Source organism: Lipomyces tetrasporus (assembly GCF_029532465.1).
Source record: "Lipomyces tetrasporus strain NRRL Y-64009 chromosome Unknown POJ06scaffold_2, whole genome shotgun sequence".
Lineage (NCBI taxonomy): Eukaryota > Fungi > Ascomycota > Lipomycetes > Lipomycetales > Lipomycetaceae > Lipomyces > Lipomyces tetrasporus.
In genome coordinates this window covers 1,136,657-1,155,491 of record NW_026611597.1, presented here as the reverse complement: position 1 = coordinate 1,155,491, position 18,835 = coordinate 1,136,657, and the positions used below count along the sequence as shown (strand labels likewise).

The 18,835-nt window shown below is 49.7% G+C and overlaps 10 protein-coding genes across 10 annotated transcripts; 6 read left to right on the top strand and 4 right to left on the bottom strand.

The window, feature by feature from the left end:
* Positions 1-657: 657 nt before the first annotated feature.
* POJ06DRAFT_245808 (mitochondrial carrier domain-containing protein) lies at positions 658-2,716 on the top strand. Its single transcript, XM_056186707.1, has 3 exons — positions 658-1,221; positions 1,364-1,399; positions 1,451-2,716. The coding sequence occupies exons 1-3, from the start codon at positions 964-966 to the stop codon at positions 2,219-2,221; spliced, it is 1,065 nt and encodes a 354-aa protein (XP_056046299.1). The 5' UTR covers positions 658-963; the 3' UTR covers positions 2,222-2,716.
* Positions 2,717-3,275: 559 nt separating this feature from the next.
* POJ06DRAFT_245803 (uncharacterized protein) lies at positions 3,276-4,374 on the bottom strand. The gene is made up of 2 exons (XM_056186706.1): positions 4,039-4,374; positions 3,276-3,953 (listed from the first exon to the last, which is right to left on the bottom strand). The coding sequence occupies exons 1-2, from the start codon at positions 4,138-4,140 to the stop codon at positions 3,444-3,446; spliced, it is 612 nt and encodes a 203-aa protein (XP_056046298.1). The 5' UTR covers positions 4,141-4,374; the 3' UTR covers positions 3,276-3,443.
* A 79-nt stretch (positions 4,375-4,453) lies between these two features.
* Positions 4,454-5,576, top strand: POJ06DRAFT_56959 (Redoxin-domain-containing protein). The gene is made up of 3 exons (XM_056191226.1): positions 4,454-4,901; positions 4,961-5,318; positions 5,369-5,576. The coding sequence occupies exons 1-3, from the start codon at positions 4,704-4,706 to the stop codon at positions 5,401-5,403; spliced, it is 591 nt and encodes a 196-aa protein (XP_056046297.1). The 5' UTR covers positions 4,454-4,703; the 3' UTR covers positions 5,404-5,576.
* POJ06DRAFT_245798 (uncharacterized protein) lies at positions 5,296-6,617 on the bottom strand. Its single transcript, XM_056186705.1, has 3 exons — positions 6,357-6,617; positions 5,774-6,293; positions 5,296-5,725 (listed from the first exon to the last, which is right to left on the bottom strand). Exons 1-3 carry the CDS (start codon positions 6,534-6,536, stop codon positions 5,511-5,513), a joined length of 915 nt encoding a protein of 304 aa, XP_056046296.1. The 5' UTR covers positions 6,537-6,617; the 3' UTR covers positions 5,296-5,510.
* Positions 6,618-8,832, top strand: POJ06DRAFT_245797 (glycosyl transferase). The gene is made up of 3 exons (XM_056186704.1): positions 6,618-7,071; positions 7,128-8,471; positions 8,542-8,832. The coding sequence occupies exons 1-2, from the start codon at positions 6,900-6,902 to the stop codon at positions 8,390-8,392; spliced, it is 1,437 nt and encodes a 478-aa protein (XP_056046295.1). The 5' UTR covers positions 6,618-6,899; the 3' UTR covers positions 8,393-8,471; positions 8,542-8,832.
* Positions 8,833-9,651: 819 nt separating this feature from the next.
* Positions 9,652-11,665, top strand: POJ06DRAFT_245794 (uncharacterized protein). Its single transcript, XM_056186703.1, has one exon. It carries the CDS (start codon positions 9,988-9,990, stop codon positions 11,335-11,337), a length of 1,350 nt encoding a protein of 449 aa, XP_056046294.1. The 5' UTR covers positions 9,652-9,987; the 3' UTR covers positions 11,338-11,665.
* On the bottom strand, positions 11,666-13,649 carry POJ06DRAFT_245786 (uncharacterized protein). Its single transcript, XM_056186702.1, has 3 exons — positions 13,363-13,649; positions 13,111-13,287; positions 11,666-13,057 (listed from the first exon to the last, which is right to left on the bottom strand). Exons 1-3 carry the CDS (start codon positions 13,419-13,421, stop codon positions 12,034-12,036), a joined length of 1,260 nt encoding a protein of 419 aa, XP_056046293.1. The 5' UTR covers positions 13,422-13,649; the 3' UTR covers positions 11,666-12,033.
* A 35-nt stretch (positions 13,650-13,684) lies between these two features.
* Positions 13,685-16,563, top strand: POJ06DRAFT_245782 (WD40-repeat-containing domain protein). The gene is made up of 4 exons (XM_056186701.1): positions 13,685-14,508; positions 14,862-14,953; positions 15,013-15,129; positions 15,180-16,563. Exons 1-4 carry the CDS (start codon positions 14,037-14,039, stop codon positions 16,455-16,457), a joined length of 1,959 nt encoding a protein of 652 aa, XP_056046292.1. The 5' UTR covers positions 13,685-14,036; the 3' UTR covers positions 16,458-16,563.
* Positions 16,564-16,838: 275 nt separating this feature from the next.
* Positions 16,839-17,205, bottom strand: POJ06DRAFT_265703 (uncharacterized protein; the record flags this gene model as incomplete). The annotated part of the gene is made up of 3 exons (XM_056189099.1): positions 16,839-16,874; positions 16,946-17,019; positions 17,109-17,205. The coding sequence occupies 3 exons, from the start codon at positions 17,203-17,205 to the stop codon at positions 16,839-16,841; spliced, it is 207 nt and encodes a 68-aa protein (XP_056046291.1).
* A 197-nt stretch (positions 17,206-17,402) lies between these two features.
* Positions 17,403-18,738, top strand: POJ06DRAFT_56847 (uncharacterized protein). Its single transcript, XM_056191225.1, has one exon. The coding sequence runs from the start codon at positions 17,547-17,549 to the stop codon at positions 18,612-18,614; it is 1,068 nt and encodes a 355-aa protein (XP_056046290.1). The 5' UTR covers positions 17,403-17,546; the 3' UTR covers positions 18,615-18,738.
* The last annotated feature ends 97 nt before the right edge of the window (positions 18,739-18,835 follow it).

The window sequence follows — 18,835 nt, the reverse complement described above, 5'->3', positions numbered from 1 at the left end:
GAAAGGTGGTTTACGGAAAAACCGGCTTATGAACCTCCGCTTTGGGCACAATTGCACCAATACGACAACCACATTTACAGTCATGGGCACTTTCGCTACTGGGACAGTAGTCCACATCTATTCTTTATGTAACTTGGAACCGACAAAAGCGTTTCTTGCACTTCAAGGAAACTGACTTCTGGTTAAGACTCGTAGCGGCTGGAGTTTCTCCTCTTTTTTGTCAGCTGATATCAAATCAGATCGTTCGCGAACCCCAGCGCATCTGATAGCGCATCTGATAATGTCCACCGACTTGTTATCAGTGATTATGCACCATGTGGAGGCCCTCGTTCTGCCCGTCCACCGAGACTATAAGTTAATTGTAGTCTGCCTTCCACTGGCAGTTTGCTTCAAGATATATTTTGGTGGACATATTGGTTGTTACGACTGTGCATTGCTGCCGGTGGTTGGTGTCTTCCAAGGAAAGCTAATCATCAAAATGACCCTCACTGTCATTCCACAGATATCGCGCCTACGAATGGAAGTTTTGCCCACCAAATATATAGACAATTAGACATCATCCGGTAATCAGTGTCGGATCGAGGACTACTTCGACGAGTAATAAAATATTAAAATTATGTAATCTAAAATATCTACATTAACTAAGTTACAGTTAGTCCCAGACGCTTTTCATTCTATGCGGGTCGAACACAAGATGGGTGGGCTCTGTCAGCGACTCACGGTGACTCACAAATCACAAACCTGACACAGAAAAAATCCAAGATCGCCTTTCAATCAACTTTGAGCTGGAGCTGTCTTCGCCGGCCACTTCTCCAAACCACTCTCGTCTCCAGCAAGCGTTTTATTGTCGTATTTCATATTTTGGCTGTGCGCTGACGCCGTACCTGTCCCGTATCCGGTCTAGGCTCACTGTCGATTACGATTGTAGAGCACATCGACCACGAGTCTGCTGGCCGCACCCACATGCAGCCACCTTCTATCCCACAACCACCGCAAGTCGCCGCCGGCGCCGCAGTCGCTGCAGTTGCTGTATCGCATCCGTCGTCACTACCATCTCACACGCAGCAGCAGCCTCCGCCGCTGGTCACGATGCTCCAGGCAGACGAGAAACGGCAGATGCCTCTCGTGGAGGATGTCGACGACGAATATGATTACGAGGCGCTCCCGAAGAATACTTCCCTAGCTTCGAATTTGATGGCGGGTGCATTTGCCGGTATCATGGTACGTTCAGTCTTTTCGCTGGCGTAGGTGGGGAGGTGGCAACGCAGTCATGGTCCTGAACATGTCGCGGCTGTCATAATTACTCCAAGGCAATGCGTAATTGTGTCCTAAAATGCGACTATGCTAATGAATTCCTGTATAGGAACACACGGTTATGTATCCGGTCGACGCTATCAAGGTATACTACTCCATCACGAGTTAGCGTGGATTGTACGCTAATATTTCCTAGACACGAATGCAAGTCGTCAGTGTGAGCAACACAGGCTACACAGGCATCTCAAATGCGATTTCACGGATATCAGCAACCGAGGGCGCAAGAGCTCTCTGGCGGGGTATCACATCCGTCGCCATTGGTGCGGGCCCGGCGCATGCAGTCTATTTCTCTGTATATGAATTCACCAAAAATGCATTCGGGGGCAACGAAGGTACGGGCTACCACCCTATCGCCACGTCGCTTGCAGGAGCGTGTGCTACAATCGCCTCAGACGCTCTCATGAATCCCTTTGATGTGATCAAGCAGCGGATGCAGCTCGCAGGCAGCAGGTTCCCCAATATCGCGGCATGTGCAGGCAGCGTCTATCGGAATGAAGGGTTTTCGGCATTCTACATCTCCTACCCTACCACACTTTTCATGAACATCCCACTGACTGCACTTAACTTCACGACATATGAAGCTCTTTCCAAGCTACTCAACCCTCATCGCCGATACGATCCCCTGACTCATTGTGTTGCAGGTGGCTTGGCTGGGGCCGTCGCGGCAGCAGTTACAACCCCGATGGATGTTATCAAGACCTTTTTGCAAACAAAAGGTAGCTCCCAGGACATTGAAATTCGCCGCGCTCGCTCTCTAGTCGATGCTGCCAGAATAATATATCAGCGGGAAGGCCTTTCAGGCTTTATGCGCGGCCTACGTCCTCGAATCATTGCAAACATGCCCAGCACTGCTATATGCTGGACAAGCTACGAAATGGCGAAGTTTTATTTATACAAAAGTTGGTAGTTTGCGGTCTTAGCTTTCTTGTGAACTCGATTTTACCACGGACGGCTATTAGTTGTGGTTTACACGTGACTGGTTCGTCAATCAGGAAAAGGATTGGCTGTGCAGTGATAGATAAGCTCATTCCATTTGGTGACTAATGTCTGCGGTTTTGAAAGTTGTGGTCGGTTATGATGGTTTTACAATGGCTTGTTTTTGCTTGTCTTTCCAGGAGGTCTAAAATTGTCGTCAAGGTCCCTTGTTTAGTTTAATCGGCATTTTCTTTTGCTATATGTATTATTTTGTGCCTTTGTTACGTTACGAAATTCCGTCTGTACTTTTGTAGTCTTCTTTTTTGTGTATGCATTGACTGTTTCGGTTATATGTTCCAGGAGACAAATCTATACTTAGCATAATTAGTCACCTTGCGTTGGTTTGCTACACCTAATGAGAACCTGTTCAATCTATCTGTCTTTATCTTACACTACATCGTATAATGCAAGTGAGACATTAAGCTTAATAGAGTCTTTTTGTGTTGCACAGGTGCCGTAGTCGGACGCATCGACCGTCGCTGCATCATAAGTCTGCCTGATGCAAAACCTTTGGGACAAAAGATCCATCGCCGGCATGTACCGCCAATGTCAGTATTCTTTGACCGCAACGGGTTTCCCGGCCGATTAGACCGCCCTCGCCAGCGTATTATTGCCAATACTCTCGACGCTTCGTCCTGGTATCATTGAGCTTTTGTAAGTATGAGATTCTGACATACCCTTTGCAGAATAAACATCAGTAATGACCGCAGCAAGTTCATAAGTCCGGTCCTCTCAAATTCACAGAATAAGCTTAAACATCTAGTCCATCCTGGAATAGTGCCAACATTTACTTCTTGTTTGGAACTTGAACCCACGGTCTTCTGATTGTTACAGATATGGATGTAGTGCAGGTATCATCAAGGCCGGCGGGGTTTGTAACCTTGCTTGACCGGTTCTCAGTGTACCTTGACAAGATGGAGGTGACTACGTCGTTGCTAGAGGAAAGAAGGAGCTCAAGCACGAGAAGATTGATATTAGCTACGTGTAAAACTTGGGTGACGTGCTTTATTTCTAACTGTAGAAGCTAAGTAGAACATTGGTTGAAATATAAGTGTACGATAGCAATATCGCTCGCAGACGTTTCATAGAGCTGGACTAATGCTTGAGCCTTCCTATATCTCTTAACATCTAGGCGGGTGTAGAGACCTAGAAATTTATGGCGTTTTGCTTGGATCTGCTTCCTGCCTATGAAACAAACGCACAAAATCCCTCGAAAAGGTCTTCGGAAGCAGCTCCACAAACGTCGGTAATCCGTCCTCGGTGAGGTTGATTTGTCGACCACGCGCTCCCTCGAATAACTTTTCTACCGTCGATTCCGCTCTCTTCTTCTCGTTCAGAGCCGCACTGTACATAGAGTTTTTAGAACGTGCAGCCAATGGCAGAGGCCTGTCAAGCACAGATTTTAATTCATTATATTCCGCATCTTCTTCCTTCGTCAATAACAGTCGGCCGCGGTTGTTTTGTATGTACTGCCGGTATGTGTTCTCCATCTGCGGGTAGTTCTTGTACTTTTGGAGTTCTTGGCCATACGCCGTCTTGACCTCCGCGACCGCGAAGAATTTGCGTGCGGATAGTGGGCGTGTGGATTCGATTCGTACGATGTCGCCCTCGCGACAAATCTCGCCCTCGTCGTGGACTAAAAAGTCTCGTCGCTTGTTGATGAACTATTGCAAAGTCAACTTCCCGCGTTCTCCCCGTAGCCATGATAATTGGCAGCCTATAAAGTAGGCAGAACAGACGTGAACGCACCATTTTATACCGCGGGTTGTGCACGGGGATTTGCACCTGGACTTTAATGGTCTTCGCCATCTTTCCCTGGGAAACTACCAGGCCGACGAAATTTTGCCGCATGATTGCTAGTCTGCAATGAGACCAAGAATTGGTATAAAGCTATGCAAAATGGGCTCCAATATAATAATTTAGAGCAGATGGTGTATGTCGAATCCGACGAGTGAAAAACCAGTGAAGCTTGTTTTGAGAATTTGTGATCTTGCCATGCTTCGGAAGTTTTTAGAGCATTTCCCGACGATGGGGACAAATCTTCGCTTGCGGTTAGGTTTGATTAGGCTTTACGAAACTGACTCGACTAGTATTAATTAGGCTTAGTGGAAACCCTTATTTTCAGAAGGTCGGCATTTATTCTTCCTCATTGCCTAGATGAATTCTTTGAAATAATAATTTCAACTTGATCTTCAATCTACCTTATGCCCATGCTGCTTCAATGGTTCTGGTCGGTTTTGTGTATTGGCCGAGTGATAGCCGTCGAATCGGGCTAACCCTAGTAAATAATGTTGCTAATGCCTTGCGGCACCAACTTCGCGAACTACTTAACCTAACGGCTCAATTCGTAAGGTAATCGTCTCGGTCATTGTCTGGAACCACTCAATTGCAGCTTTCGGTAATCTATCAGAAATATGTACTCAGAAATGACCTCAAGAATGTCTCAGACTTTTGTTCGCCATGCGATCCGGGCGTCCACCGTGCGTGCCAGTCACCGCATGTTCCACGCGTCTGTGGCCGCAATGGTCAATGTCGGCGACACGATCCCTGCTGTTCCTCTGTACGGCTCGTCTCCCGGCGACGAAGTCGACCTAGCTGCTCTGACTAAAAAGGTGCATTAACAAACTTAGATTTAAATAAGAAGAGGGGTGCAGTAAAGCTAATTTATAAGGGCAAATCGGTCCTCGTCTTCGTCCCTGGAGCCTTCTCACCGGGTTGCTCCGCCCGCCACGTCCCAGGCTACGTCTCTCTGGCCCCCAAATTCACATCTGACAAAGGCGTCTCGGGAATCTATATCATCTCCGGCAACGACGCGTTCGTGATGAATGCGTGGGGCAAGGAGCTCGGGGCCGCGGAAGGTACGGTGAAGTACCTCGCAGATCCGTCGCTGAAATTTGTCAGTGCTCTCGGGCTTGACTTTGATGCGTCGAAGTTTTTTGGAAACAAGCGCAGTAAACGAGCTGCTGTTGTGATTGAGAATGGGGAGGTTACGAAGGTGTGGATTGAGCCTGATAACACTGGTATTAGCGGTACGTGTCCTACCTTGGTCTCCATGTTTGGAAAATGCTAACAAGTGCAGTCTCTGAGGCAAAGAACGTTATCGAGGAAATGTAACCCAGTCAAATTGTAGAATGTTACAGCTAGTACTGAATAATTTGTAACGTAACATATGTTACATTCTACTCCAATTATTGCAGACTTCCACAGCCCTCACTGATTTGTCAATCGCTGCCGCTACTTTGATCCCCCAGGAAATCAATACTGAAGCCTCCCGCAACTACTTTGCGCATCGGTTTCGAGGGATCGTGAGCATCCGGGAGGTCGTTATCTTCGTTGTCACTTTCATTGCCGTGATCACTTGACTCGCCTGCTTCTGCGCGTAATTGTGCCACCTCTGCCTCCATTTCCCTCCTTTCTCGTATCTTTTTTGCTTTCTCTATTCAATGTCAGACGTATCTCATGATAAGGATACAACGAGTAATACCTAAGCTATACCGCGGCGCCATGCCTAGACCTTGCAGAATCCGTTGTAAATGCGCGATCTTATCCTGCTTGGTATTGAAGGGCGCAAGTTCTCGAGTCCATTGTTTCCGCACCCCACACTTGACCACCCACGATTTTAGCGTCGCTATCTTTTGCTCTAACGGATCATCAAATTCGGGCTTCGTCGTCGTCCGCCGTTTCCTTGACAGTTTCTTCGAGTTTGGCGCTTCCTTTGTACTGTGAGACGGACTCTGTCTCTTGCGAGTGGATATGTCTTCTTTGTCGGTTGCAGGCTCCTCCGATGCAGGGATTGGTGTAATATTATGTTCGTCCTGTGCAATTCTCAGCGCAATTTGTCCGTCCACATCTTCAAAGGCGGTTGGTTTGTTAACGACTTTCTTGACTTTCTTTGACACAGGTATTGATGATTCATTGGTTTTCGGGTCTTTTGATCTTCCCGGACCGCACTTCGCGGGTGTTTCTTGTGGCTGGGACGGGTCGTCAGGAAGATCAAGTTCATCCTAAGCAACAATCAGCCCAGCGCGTTTTCCAGACATTCTTCCGTCTCACTCTCACAAACATACCATAACAAGATCCGTTATAGCAGCAGACTTCTTCTTCCACCACTCATCTTTAAAAAAGTCTTCCGGGAGGCCCAATTTTGTGACTACATCGCGACGAATAGATCTCAGCGTGGCGGTGTCGAAGTCCGCCGCCCGTACCGTTTCGACGAGAACTGCCTCGATTTCGGAATCCCTTGACATAAGGCTGACAGCGACGGTTCTGCCGAAAAAAATTCGTAATCTGTCACTCTAGGTGCGTGCTGGTCGTGTCTGGATCTGCGGTTGTTTTGAAGTGAAGTATGCCTGACCACGCGTTGTCATTGTCCAGGCGACTGCATAATCGCGAGACGGTTAGCACTTATATGCCACAGATGTCACAGCTAGGCGAAGTCGCATCCAGCCGAACAACGCAGCAGGAGGCCGATCGTGAACGCGGGGCCGACCAGCAGAGTCTCGCAGTCTGTTTTGATCCAACGGTAAACTTCGAATACGTCAGCTATTCGATTGCTTCGTATCAGTATATAGGCTTACACGATCAGGAAGATTATACAAAGTTAGAAACAAATGATGACAGAGACTAGGACAGATAATTTACTTGTTGTGTCGAACCGACTGCCGGTTACGATTAAGAGGAGCGAGAATGGGGATTATGATTTTACCATGTCGTCCGGCGGACTGGTGTCTGCCTTGTCGGGATTGAAGAAGTCTACTACCTTCACCTGGTTTGGCTGGCCGGGTATGTGGCGGAATATAAGGCATAGTTTGAATGGCAAGGCTAATGAGTATGAGCAGGTCTGGAGGTACCAGACGACGAGAGACCAATGGTAGTTAAGCGCCTCCGGGACGAATTCAGCTGTGTTCCGGTATTCCTCTCGGACGAGCTCGCAGACCTGCACTACAACGGATTCAGCAACAGTATCCTGTGGCCGCTATTTCACTATCACCCAGGCGAAATGAACTTCGACGAGATTGCGTGGGAAGCGTACCGGGAGGCGAACCGTCTGTTTGCCAAGGTAGTGACTGACGTCGTGCAGGATGGCGATTTGGTGTGGGTGCACGACTACCACTTGATGCTGCTGCCGGCTATGCTACGGGAGGAAATCGGACCGACAAAAGCCAATGTTAAGCTGGGATGGTTCCTGCACACTCCGTTTCCGTCTAGCGAAATCTACCGGATCCTGCCAGTGCGGAGGGAGGTTCTTGAAGGCGTGCTGCATTGCGATTTGGTGGGATTTCATACGTACGATTATGCAAGGCATTTCTTGTCGAGTTGTTCGAGGATACTGGGATTGCCGACGATGCCAAACGGAGTGGAGTACATTGGCAAGACGGTCACTGTCGGCACGTTCCCGATTGGGATCGATCCGGACAAGTTTACGGAAGCGCTCAAGACGGAGAAGGTGCAGAAACGGATTGCGCAGTTGGAGGCCAAGTTTGACGGCGTCAAGTTGATTGTGGGAGTTGATCGACTGGACTACATCAAGGGTGTTCCCCAGAAGCTGCATGCGCTGGAAGTGTTCTTGACGGAGCACCCAGAGTGGATTGGCAAGGTCGTTCTGGTGCAAGTGGCGGTGCCGTCGCGACAGGACGTAGAGGAGTATCAGAACCTGCGTGCGGTCGTGAACGAGCTGGTGGGCCGAATCAATGGCCGGTTTGGGACGGTCGAGTTTATGCCGATCCACTTCATGCACCGGTCTGTCAACTTTGACGAACTCGTGGCGCTGTACGCGGTTAGCGACGCGTGCCTGGTGAGCAGCACTCGGGACGGCATGAATCTGGTGTCGTACGAATACATTGCGTGCCAGCAAAAGCGGCACGGGGTGATGATTTTGTCCGAGTTCGCGGGCGCGGCTCAGTCGCTGAATGGCAGTATTATTGTGAACCCGTGGAACACGGAAGAACTTGCGGACTCGATTTACAACGCTATGACTATGTCTGAGTCGACAAGAATTGCAAATCAGCAAAAGCTGTTTCGGTATGTGAGCAAGTACACGTCTGCGTACTGGGGGGAGAGCTTTGTGAACGAGATGGTTCGGCTCCGCTTTCGATCAAAGTAGGATCATGCGCATGGATGTCCCGAAGGAGAATCTCTTTATTGCAATTCAGTAGAATTCTGAGGGCGCAACCGTGCAACGACTGTGGCAGGGATGGAATCAGCAGTGACGCAAAAATATGAAAGATATTTAAAAGTGCGCCTTCAACCAACCTTTGATCGAGCTTGAGCTTTTGAACGAGATGAAGCGAATTGCGGCTGCAGAGGCGAAGAAGGCAAAGAAGGAGGAGATATAGATATTATGGCACAGTGTAGGTTTTGTTAATAAATTCCATTTGACTGCGTATGTGGTTTTTGTGTCATTGTAGACTTTTTCATCTTCATGAGTAAGTAGAGTAATTTGTGAGCCCTTCCTTATGTCCGGTAACCGGACATCCGAAGGACTTTGTCTTAAACCGGCAAGTCCAAATGTTCGGTCGATACCGAGATCAAGCTGTCGTTCGGCTATCAGAGTTGCACCACTCCCACTCACATGATCCAGCCCTAGATATCTCCCAGCAGATCCCACCGACGCGTGGCCACTCGTGAGTCACAACGGCAAAATGCCGAATCTCGGAAATTCGACCCGTTGCCGCTCCCGGAAATATCGGGTTTCTCCGAGTCGGTGCTGAGCGCAGTCTTGATTGACAGAGGGCAAAATGCAATTGCAATTGATGGATGGCTCGTGCTAGTGCGTGGCTTCGTCAATGCGCTGTAAACAAATTGGCCCCAGCACAAACTAAGATCGCAATTAAAATCCATCCGCGCATCCTGCACCAACAAACAACTACTTGATACTACTAAGTACAATAGATTCTCGCCCTACAGTAGACGTGTCTAGGGGGAGGTTCTGACCGGCCAGTGCAGTGTTGTCTGTGGGCCGATCCACTGCCTCGATGGATGCCGTGGGTTAGGGCGTGGCCACGCCGGCATCGGCCCGGGGGGCTTAGCCAATCAGTGCGCGCCGTTCGCCGAGAACCCTAAACTATGGGGGCCCATCCGCGCCGGCGCCGGCGATAGCGGCCTGGACTAGGGCGTGACGCGGGCCCAGGCGCGTGCTAGCGTGGTTGGCGTGATGGGCACTGGCCTGTGCTGCTGCACTTCTCGGGCCAGATACTGGCAAGAGTAACTCATACTATCAAGGCTCGGACCCGATCTGCTCTAACCCAAGTGGGCGGAAAATAAGGGCGTGCACGGACACAGGTACTGCACAAAGCGCCGCCCGTGGGCCAATGCCATTTTCCTGGGCACCAAAACACCTCGAGAGTTTGCGTTTTCGGCGATATTTGATTGTGCCTTGGTACTGCTCGCTGCTCCGCTTAGCACACATACCGTCCGAGTACTTCAGGATCATGTTCAGGGCTAGGGCCTCGTGAATAGGTCGCCATGGCAATATCACGCCAAGAGTTGGCATTCGCACGCTGCTTGGCTTATCGTCAGTGTTGGCTCCCGCCTCCCGTGAAGTGCACGTCCACTCTTGTCCAAACCATCTCAAGTCTCTTGTTGCTCGCCGCCACCGTCTCGACCGCTCTTTCCTGCTCTCCTCAGCCTGTATCCCGAGTACTCATCCGGGCCTCAGTATGATCGCGTGCGACTAAAGTGACCCATTCAGCTCACACAATGGTCGACGACTCATTCCAGTTCCTGTGGGGCCGTCTTCCGCCGGCCTCTGAGTTTGCAATCGAACCGGATAGAAAGACAACAGCTCCTAATACTGAGTACAACAGCGTCCCACGCACATCGCTACTCTCACTTGACACCACAGTCGACTACAACTACTCAACCTCAATGTATGGCGCTGCTAGCAACTACTACTCTTCTGCCGCGTCAAGCGAGTCGATATCATCGGTCTCGTCTGCCGGTGCGACACCGAATTTCACATCTGCGCTCGCCGACGCCGTTATTGACGACGACATTTCCCGGTTTGAATCGCATGCCGACATAATAAAACAAGAATCAGCCCCTGCCCGCCCCTGGTCTCCTGAGCTCGAGCAGCTCGTTGACGAGAGAATGGGCTCCTCCCGGGTTTGGAACGGGAATTTGTCCGCCCAATCTGCTGAATCATCGCCCACGTCGTGGATCGTTCCGCGCGTGAATTTGGGAGCAAACAGCAGAAGCAGCAGTATGACTAGCACGACGAGTACTGGGACCAGCGGCAGCTCTAACCTCAGCGAACAGCCAAAGGCTGTTACGGCGGCAGAGTATTATACAAACTACTATCACACAAACCACTATACCAGTGGCACAGATTCGACGAAACTGGCGGAGGCGTCGTCGTCGTCGTCGTCGTTTCATGGGATGCCGGACAAGAATTACACGACCAACAACGACCCGTCCATGGACATGCCGGCCGGATTCGGACTGGACTTTGACGTGGGTCTGAGCCTGGCGATGCCTCCTGCGGCCCCAGACAACTCGACTGCGTCTTCATCCACCTCCCCCATGTCCGCGATCTCACCAGTCACTGCACTCTCGACAACAATGACCGAGCCTACTACACCACCAACAACAACAGCAACATCATCCTCATCATCGTCATTAGCAGCAGCTCCGGCTCAGTCGCGGCCAAATAGGCGCCAGGGCCATAACAGGAACTATCGCTGCCGCCATTGCGCGCTCGTCTTCTCTGACGCTGTGTCACTCAAGCAACACATTGCTCTTCTGCCTGATGCCACGGTTTCCCAGCGACCCTACAAGTGCCCCGAACCCTCATGCGACTGGCACGTAATCGGGTTCCACCGCAATAACGACTGCTCGCGACACTACAGACAAGTGCACGGCGTACGTGAGTTCGTGTGCAGATGGCAGGGCGCGCGAGAGTGCAGAACTCATCGGTTCGTGACCGCGTGGTTGAGAAATCGCCATGAGCGCACTGTGCACGCGGGCGAGATAGAGTTACTTGGACCAGAACCTGAGAGTGGGAATGATCGAACCGGTGCTCGCAAGAGACGGAAGCTTCCAGATCCCTGACTCGGTTCTTTCAACTGCTTCTATTTTACGGATTATTATAGGTCTTACTTGGTCATGGGTTTGGGACGGTCACTAGATTATGGTGTTATATGCTTGCTCGTTTTGATATTGTATGCTTAATCTTGCCGACAAATGTTAAGTGTAGGACATATACAATCTTTCGAATATAATTTGCATTCTTTTGGATATTATGGTGTTTTTTGTTTGTTTTGTTGGAACGTTTGATAGATTTATCGATTTTTGGCTGCAATTTGACACTGCGTGCGATAGCGGCGACCTTGGTTTTGTATACCGATCAATACACATGAATCTATTTTTGGTAACTTACACACATTTATATATATTATTCAGAGATCCATGTACATGTAGGCATGATTTCGGTCTCGGGGTCCCGGAAGATGTGCGGCTGACAGTTTTCGTCGCCTGAATACGACCGTCAAAAATCTTGATTTATCAATTCTCTATCGACAGCTGTAGATCCGGTAGTGCGTACGACCCTTACCGACGGTGACAATGGCACTCCTCCACGCGATCGCAAAGTATCTCTACCACACTGTGGGTACGAGTTACATGCTGAAACGACCAGTACTTTCCACCACCGGATCCTGTCCAAGACCCGTCTACATTTTCACGAACCAAAAGCCTCTACCATGCTTAAATTCACCGATATCTGCACGTCTATGTTCCAACAAAATATCAAACAACCCGACTCCGTGTCTGAAGCGCCAAAAACTCCTCCCTAGAAATATTCAACGGGATCTTCGGTGGCAACGCAGGACTTCCTGGCGCCAACTCCCGTCTCGCCAACTCCCGCTCCTTCTTCGCCCGCGCCCTAGCATCCGCCTCTGCAGCTCTATCCAACTGTTCTCGAAACACGTGGTCCGAATCGAGCACTGCCGCATAGCCCTCCGGGGTGCCTAGTTCTGGTGCATGCGCCGTTTGCGGCAGGTATTCCTTCTTTCGCTGAGGCTTCTGCTGTTCGAGAGCTGGTGGAAGCGGAATGTCGTTTGCGGAGAAGAATACTTGGGGTGATCCCGGCCCCATCGTGACGACTGCTGGGCTCCTGACCGGTTTTCGTCGGACGCGTCTAGCTGATTGCGACGCTATTGACATCCCGGCAAAGTCACGCGCCAAGTCGGTTTGCTGAGATGGGGCGTTTGCAGGGCCGACCAGGAAAGGTTGTTCGCCAGCAAGCTGTTGGATTGTTTCTGGCAAGGACGAGGTTGATGCCGCGCGGTGTGGTTGTTGCTCGCGCAGAAGCGTGTAGTAATTCACATCGCGTGCACGGCCGCGATCTTCATGCAGATTGTCAGTGTCGACGGTCGGCGACATTGGACTTTGCGGGTACGCGCCGGGAATTTGTTGGTCTGGCCCGGCTACAACCGTCTTCGTATGTCCAATCATCTTATGATACTGCAATGGTGGGTGGCTTTGCACAGTATTGCAAAACGTTGGTCCTTGCGCGGCGGAACCGCTCCATCGCCTTGTCGCTTCCGGAAGTGGTGGTAGGGCCGGCATTGCCGTCGGTGCTGGTTTCGATAAGGTGTGAATGGCTGAATATGACTGTTGCAATGACTGAGATTGCATCAGATGGATAGACTGTCTAGTAGAAGGCTGTATATGCTGCTGCGGTATTGGCCCCGCTTCCCAAGTCGCTTTCGCTTGTCGTCGTTTCCGAATAGGATAAAAAGTAAGCTCAATAAACACCTTCCCGGCATACCTGCCGCACCATTAGATACTTGGCCAGGCCGACACATACGACTCGACACTCACTGTCCATCGTTCGTTAGGCTCCACCAAGCATCATGCTCGGCCTCGTGCTGCACTCTGGTCAAATCAATCTCCGTTTCGCCTACGAGAACAGCATGATCGGCCTGCCGGACAAAAACACCAAACTTCATAACCTGAAACTCAGGCTCATCGTAAATATCTAACCGCACTTCCTCGTCCCTAGCTTATTAGCCCGGCCCTTTCCACATATAATTATACGCACTAAGTAGCATAAACTCGACTACAGTGACGCACCATTCGCCGAGATCCAGATACTCTTCGTCCAGAACCCACTCGTTCTTTGCCTTATACATAAACAAATCCGAAGCGCTCCCGACGGATAAAACGAAATACGGCTTTTCTCGAACAAAGAGGCCGCGCAGCTCGCTCTAGATATCTATCAGCTTGCACGTCAATCAAAGACGCTTGCTAAAAATATACCGTTCTTGAGATGACGGCGATAACTGTGCCGAGCGAGCCTGGCTTGTTGACTGCCATTGTATTTTATTGGTCTTCAGAGCAATTGGCAGATCAGCCCGGTCCCATATGTCTTCAATTTATGCTTGTTGACGTATGCGTGCGTTGCGTCACGTCCGTGCTAAGGGTGCCGCACACGGGACATATCCGTCGCAGCGTTGAGGCTTTGCGAGGGGCCCTAGCTATTGTCGGAGTAATACCAGTTTGACCAATTAGTTGTATGACATTTCTTTTTATCTTTCCCTATTTTGTTGGTTTTTGGTGTTCCTGGTGTATTTCTACTTCTACATATTTCGGTTCTCGTCGCTTTTCGATCGGCGAGAGCGGCTTCACATTAAACCCTTACCTCACGTTTTTGGTCACGGTTGGGAACGCAAAGTTGAGTGCTCGATTGTGGGAGGGGCCACTGCATCGACTATTTTATTTTGCACGTCCACGAAATATATTAGATAATGAGTCACTCAATGTCAATTGACTTGGACCGCGGTGATGACAGCAACTCGGCGGATTCAGCAGCGCAATCGGGTGGGATTTATGCGCAGGTGCGGTACGGGATTGATGAAGATGAACGGAGCCAGTCCGTTCCGGCGACAAGGCCGCCCGACGAGGAGGACGAGGAACTTTATGACGACGACGATATGGACGAAGAAGACTACGACGACGACGAGGAGGATGCGGATCTCGACGGCGCCCTGCTGGAGGAGGGTATTCCGTTCTACCTATCCGAGACGGACGAGGGATTTGTCTACGAGGTTGGGGACGACGACATGGACGATGACGACGACGACGACTTTATTGTTGAAGAAGAGGAAGAAGAGCATGACGACGACGAGGACGAAGAGGACGAATACAGCGATGACAGTGATGGGGAGTACGGCCAGCGCGTGTACTTGTCCTTCATGACTACGAATGGCAGACGGTCTGGTAAGTCCCGCTTATCTCTATTTTATTGCGACCCGCACCCGTCTCCCGACTTCTCCCAACTTGGGCCTCTCGTGCGCCACCACCCACCAACTCGACTCTATGTTATTCGGCTTTTGCTATAAATTAGTAAAATCAAGTAACAAGTAATCGGCTGTATTCTTCGGTATACTTGGTCGGTGGTGCATTGGGCTGGGTGACATCCGGAGTCGGGTCGGAGTTTGGTCTGCTTTCCTGTTAGCCCCGCTTTGGAGCCCTACTACTTTGCCTATTGTTCTCTACTATATCGCTTTTTGGGACTTGCTGTTGTTTTGGAATCATGTCATTTGCTGAACATTTTGGTATTTATTTTACAGTGCAACCACGGCGCAATGTGATGGCTTCGCAGCTAGACCCGGTTCCCAATCCCAAAGGCGCGGAGTTAGCCAATAGCGGAGAATTCGGATACGTAAGCTCCTGATATTTTGTCATTTCTATGTCAAATACGGAACTGACTATTTGGACTAGGTCGAAGCGAAGGAGTATCAGATTAAAAGTCGGCGAAAATATCCACATTGTCTTGGTGATAGGCTGTTTAGACGGGAAACGTCATTTGTGAACTATCCGTCCTCCACATTCTGCAGAGTATGCCGCATAAGTTTAAAATCTAAAGCAAGTCTAATGATTCGCAATAGAACTTCGTACCGAATCATACGTCTAAGAATTTTCTACACTATCACGCCCGGACGTATAGCGGCCAATTTTCGGAGGATGGAAGTTTCTTCTTTACGGCGTCACAAGACTTTAAAGTGAGACTGTATGACACTACGCAGAACTTCCCTTGGCGGTTGTACAAGACCGTGCGTGCTGACATGGCGCATTGGACGGTAACCGATGCGTCGCTGTCACGGGACAACCAGTGGATTGCGTACAGCAGTATCTCACCTGTTGTCCATCTTGCCAGCACAAGCCCTGATGTTGTAGGCCAGGAGCCTTTGGATTTCAGCGCGGGCGGATATAACGATATCCATCGCAGCTACGGTATCTGGTCGATCAGATTTTCAGCAGACGGGAGGGAGATAGTGGCCGGCGCAGGCGATAGCTGTATGTACGTGTATGATATCGAGACGCGGAGAGTGTTGTTGCAACTTGAAGGTCACACTGATGATGTCAACGCCGTGTGCTTTGGCGATGAGTCTGGGAATATTCTGTATAGTGGATCCGACGACCAACTTATCAAGGTATGGGACCGGCGGAGTTTGAGGTCAAAGCAGGAGGCTGGCGTATTACTCGGTCACGTCGAAGGTATCACGTACATCGACTCGAAGAAGGACGGTAGGTATTTATTATCAAACGGCAAAGATCAGACTATGAAGTTGTGGGACATCCGCAAGCTAGTGTCGGCTGACAAGTTCCGGGACATGGAGCCAAAGGATTTCAGCACACGCTTCGATTACCGGTACCAGCGGTTCCCTGGCCCGGTCGGCAGCCGACATCCAAATGATTGCAGTGTTATGACGTACACCGGCCATCAAGTTTTGCGAACTCTCATTCGGTGCCATTTCGCGCCTCCTAGTACATCAGGGAGTCAATATGTGTACTCGGGGTCATCAGACGGCAAAGTACATATCTGGTCACTAGACGGACAAGTCAAAAATATCATCGACGTCTCCGCTGCGTCGGGGAACAACGCTGCATTCCAGACCGATGCACGGGAACGATATTACCGCCTTGGCCTGCGGTTTACAGGCGGAGGCGACTCAGTAGCCTGCGTCCGTGACGCCTCATGGCATCCACACCTCCCTATGATAGCCTCATCTGCCTGGAACGGGTATTCTTCCGAGGAAGGGAGCGTCATGTTGCATCAATGGCTCGAAGACGCCGAACAAGAAAGCCTCCCTGACAAAGAAGGAGGCGCCGCAACAACGCTGGAGGGGCAGGACGATGACTACGACCAGGATGATTACTTTTAGTTCTAGATTCATGCATATTTTGTTGGCTTCTTTGTCGTTTGTGCATGGCGGGAATTGGGATATGAGATACATTTTCTTGGGCAACGGGTTGGCGAATGATGTGGCTATGTATATTTGTTTTCCTTGTACTCATAATTTTAAATCACATTTCTTTTTCGTTTCGATCTATCTGTATGTGAAAGCACGAGATGCTATTCGTGAGAAAACCGAGGCAATTCCGAGGCATAGCAACTTCCAACCTATAATACATGTATAATTACACGCACGACCCCTATACGTTTTAAATTGATGATCGATTACGAAACCCATTTCGAATCGTGTTCGTAGAATGCAGTATGTATGAAGCGATGATATTCATCACTCGGCCGATTCAACAGACGTTTAGACGGTGATGAGGTGGCGGATTGGAATATGGATCTATACCTGTCAGCTTACCGCTCCGTAACCCTCGCTTGGACAAGCTGATGGAACGAAGTACAGATACGCACCAACTTGACGATATATCCAATCGCGCCCATAATAACGAATCCAGCACCGACGGTCTGCACAATCTTAATATACTCTAAAAATGTACCGCATTAGCCACCCTCGACTCCTCATTCGTTCAGTCCTCCCCGATTTTTCTCATGGACTTCAGCTGAAATTCCGCACCTTTCTTGCTTGGCTTTGCGCAACGCTTAACGAATGCCAAGCCGTCTTTGACGAATTCCTGTGGATACTCCGTAAATTTTTGGACACTGTCAGCCATTGTATCTCCCTGAATGATATAGTCTTTGCGCGTGCTTGTTGTCTGGTGGTCGATGATATTCTACGTCTTCGAAAACTGAAGTTGCCAGCCTGGCACGCCTTGGAATTGAGAGGGGACGTTAGGGTCAATCGTTTGACCAGGTCCTTGTGTGGCTTGTGGCTTGCAATAGTGGGGCTGTGCATTGTTTGTGGTACAAAGAGGACAATGTTAACGCCCTCGAAACAAAAGAAAGTTCCTATTCAGCTTTGCTACGGCTGGAAGCATATCTATGACAAAAATGATTCTCTAGTCCAATCCATAACCTGCAAACATTCGCATACAGAAAAATTTACGGCACAAACATGTTTGAGATTCGACCGACGGCATATGGTGGCCGCGGATGTTTCGCAACATGTGAAATAGCACGCGGAACACGTGTGCACTGCGCGCCGACACCGTTTACTGCTGTTATCTTCCGTGATTTCAGGAAAGAAGTCTGCGGGTATTGTTTTGCATACGATCTCGGTCGCGCGTGGAAAATCAGGCTACGAGGCACAGAGATAGCAGGACTGTGGTTCTGCAGTGAGGGATGCCGGGAACGGTGGGTGAATGAGGAAGATCCATCTGGTGAACTTGTACCCGTGTTGGAATTGATTGAACAAACTGTTGCGCTGGCGAGGCGGAAACTGCAGAGTTCGAAGGCCGGAGAGTATGACGAGGACTTCGTGACCGAGGATTTCAGCTTTGAAGACGATGCAATTGAAAAGTTGTGGGAACAAGTAGATGGTTTACTGACGTCGAATTCGGTGACAGCTAATCCCCTCCGTAATCCGATTTTGAAGAATAGGATACTGGCGTTAGAAGATATTGAGTACGACTCCGCGCGACTAATCGCTGTTGCTATCGTGCGTCTGTTTCTCGAGACATATACCGGCTCTACACCTCCCTGGTTTACATGGAGTGGCTTCGCCGGGTTAGAATCCCACGAGAAAGATCTCATCAACCGCCTTCCTGCCCTACTAGAATCGCATATCCGTGTTTACATATTCCTTAAAGCTGTCATGCCAAAGAAATTCCAGGCATTTGTTACGTCAGGCAACGTGCGCGCGGTCCTCGGTCGCGAATCAGCTAACGCGTTCGGGATATGGCAGTTACCACTTACTACGGAATCTGAGTGTCTCGGTTCGTCGATTTTCCCGTCCGCGTCGTATTTTAATCATAGCTGTGATCCAAATGTGATGAAGACGCGGACGGGAAGACAAATGCACTTTACTACCTCGCGTTTCGTCAAGAAGGGGGAGGAATTGTGTATAAGTTACGGAATGATGCTGACGATGGCTGCTAAGGCACGACAGGATCTACTTCAAGAGCAGTGGTATTTTAAGTGCGGGTGCGGGCGTTGCACCATCGAACTTGCTACTGCGGCATAACTAACTCACTATCAAATATTGGCCATTGGAGTTTTGTGGGTTTAAAAAGTGGGCTTGTGTATTATAGAATTTTGACACTCCTGGATTGGAAGTAGGATAGACAATTCGCATATGTCATTCCGGTTCACACTCTCAGTCTCACAACACCATTAGTTTTGTGCCCTGAGTGGGCAAATATTAAACAAATGTATAAAAACCAAAAAGGTATCGTGCCAGCCGTA

Bases quoted from the DNA above. Each gene is read 5' to 3' on its own strand.
- POJ06DRAFT_245798 (XM_056186705.1), bottom strand. From the start codon at position 6,536: ATGTCAAGGGATTCCGAAATCGAGGCAGTTCTCGTCGAAACGGTACGG. The intron at 6,294-6,356 runs GTATGTTTGTGA...ATTGTTGCTTAG, and splicing joins CTATAACGGATCTTGTTATG to GATGAACTTGATCTTCCTGA. The intron at 5,726-5,773 runs GTATTACTCGTT...GACATTGAATAG, and splicing joins GGCGCCGCGGTATAGCTTAG to AGAAAGCAAAAAAGATACGA.
- POJ06DRAFT_56959 (XM_056191226.1), top strand. From the start codon at position 4,704: ATGTACTCAGAAATGACCTCAAGAATGTCTCAGACTTTTGTTCGCCAT. The intron at 4,902-4,960 runs GTGCATTAACAA...CTAATTTATAAG, and splicing joins TAGCTGCTCTGACTAAAAAG to GGCAAATCGGTCCTCGTCTT. The intron at 5,319-5,368 runs GTACGTGTCCTA...TAACAAGTGCAG, and splicing joins TGATAACACTGGTATTAGCG to TCTCTGAGGCAAAGAACGTT.
- POJ06DRAFT_245797 (XM_056186704.1), top strand. From the start codon at position 6,900: ATGATGACAGAGACTAGGACAGATAATTTACTTGTTGTGTCGAACCGA. The intron at 7,072-7,127 runs GTATGTGGCGGA...GAGTATGAGCAG, and splicing joins CACCTGGTTTGGCTGGCCGG to GTCTGGAGGTACCAGACGAC.
- POJ06DRAFT_245782 (XM_056186701.1), top strand. From the start codon at position 14,037: ATGAGTCACTCAATGTCAATTGACTTGGACCGCGGTGATGACAGCAAC. The intron at 14,509-14,861 runs GTAAGTCCCGCT...TTTATTTTACAG, and splicing joins TACGAATGGCAGACGGTCTG to TGCAACCACGGCGCAATGTG. The intron at 14,954-15,012 runs GTAAGCTCCTGA...TATTTGGACTAG, and splicing joins ATAGCGGAGAATTCGGATAC to GTCGAAGCGAAGGAGTATCA.
- POJ06DRAFT_245794 (XM_056186703.1), top strand. From the start codon at position 9,988: ATGGTCGACGACTCATTCCAGTTCCTGTGGGGCCGTCTTCCGCCGGCC.
- POJ06DRAFT_245786 (XM_056186702.1), bottom strand. From the start codon at position 13,421: ATGTATAAGGCAAAGAACGAGTGGGTTCTGGACGAAGAGTATCTGGAT. The intron at 13,288-13,362 runs GTGCGTCACTGT...CTAATAAGCTAG, and splicing joins TATCTGGATCTCGGCGAATG to GGACGAGGAAGTGCGGTTAG. The intron at 13,058-13,110 runs GTGAGTGTCGAG...ATGGTGCGGCAG, and splicing joins AGCCTAACGAACGATGGACA to GTATGCCGGGAAGGTGTTTA.
- POJ06DRAFT_56847 (XM_056191225.1), top strand. From the start codon at position 17,547: ATGTTTGAGATTCGACCGACGGCATATGGTGGCCGCGGATGTTTCGCA.
- POJ06DRAFT_245803 (XM_056186706.1), bottom strand. From the start codon at position 4,140: ATGCGGCAAAATTTCGTCGGCCTGGTAGTTTCCCAGGGAAAGATGGCG. The intron at 3,954-4,038 runs GTGCGTTCACGT...ACTTTGCAATAG, and splicing joins ACAACCCGCGGTATAAAATG to TTCATCAACAAGCGACGAGA.
- POJ06DRAFT_245808 (XM_056186707.1), top strand. From the start codon at position 964: ATGCAGCCACCTTCTATCCCACAACCACCGCAAGTCGCCGCCGGCGCC. The intron at 1,222-1,363 runs GTACGTTCAGTC...ATTCCTGTATAG, and splicing joins GTGCATTTGCCGGTATCATG to GAACACACGGTTATGTATCC. The intron at 1,400-1,450 runs GTATACTACTCC...AATATTTCCTAG, and splicing joins ATCCGGTCGACGCTATCAAG to ACACGAATGCAAGTCGTCAG.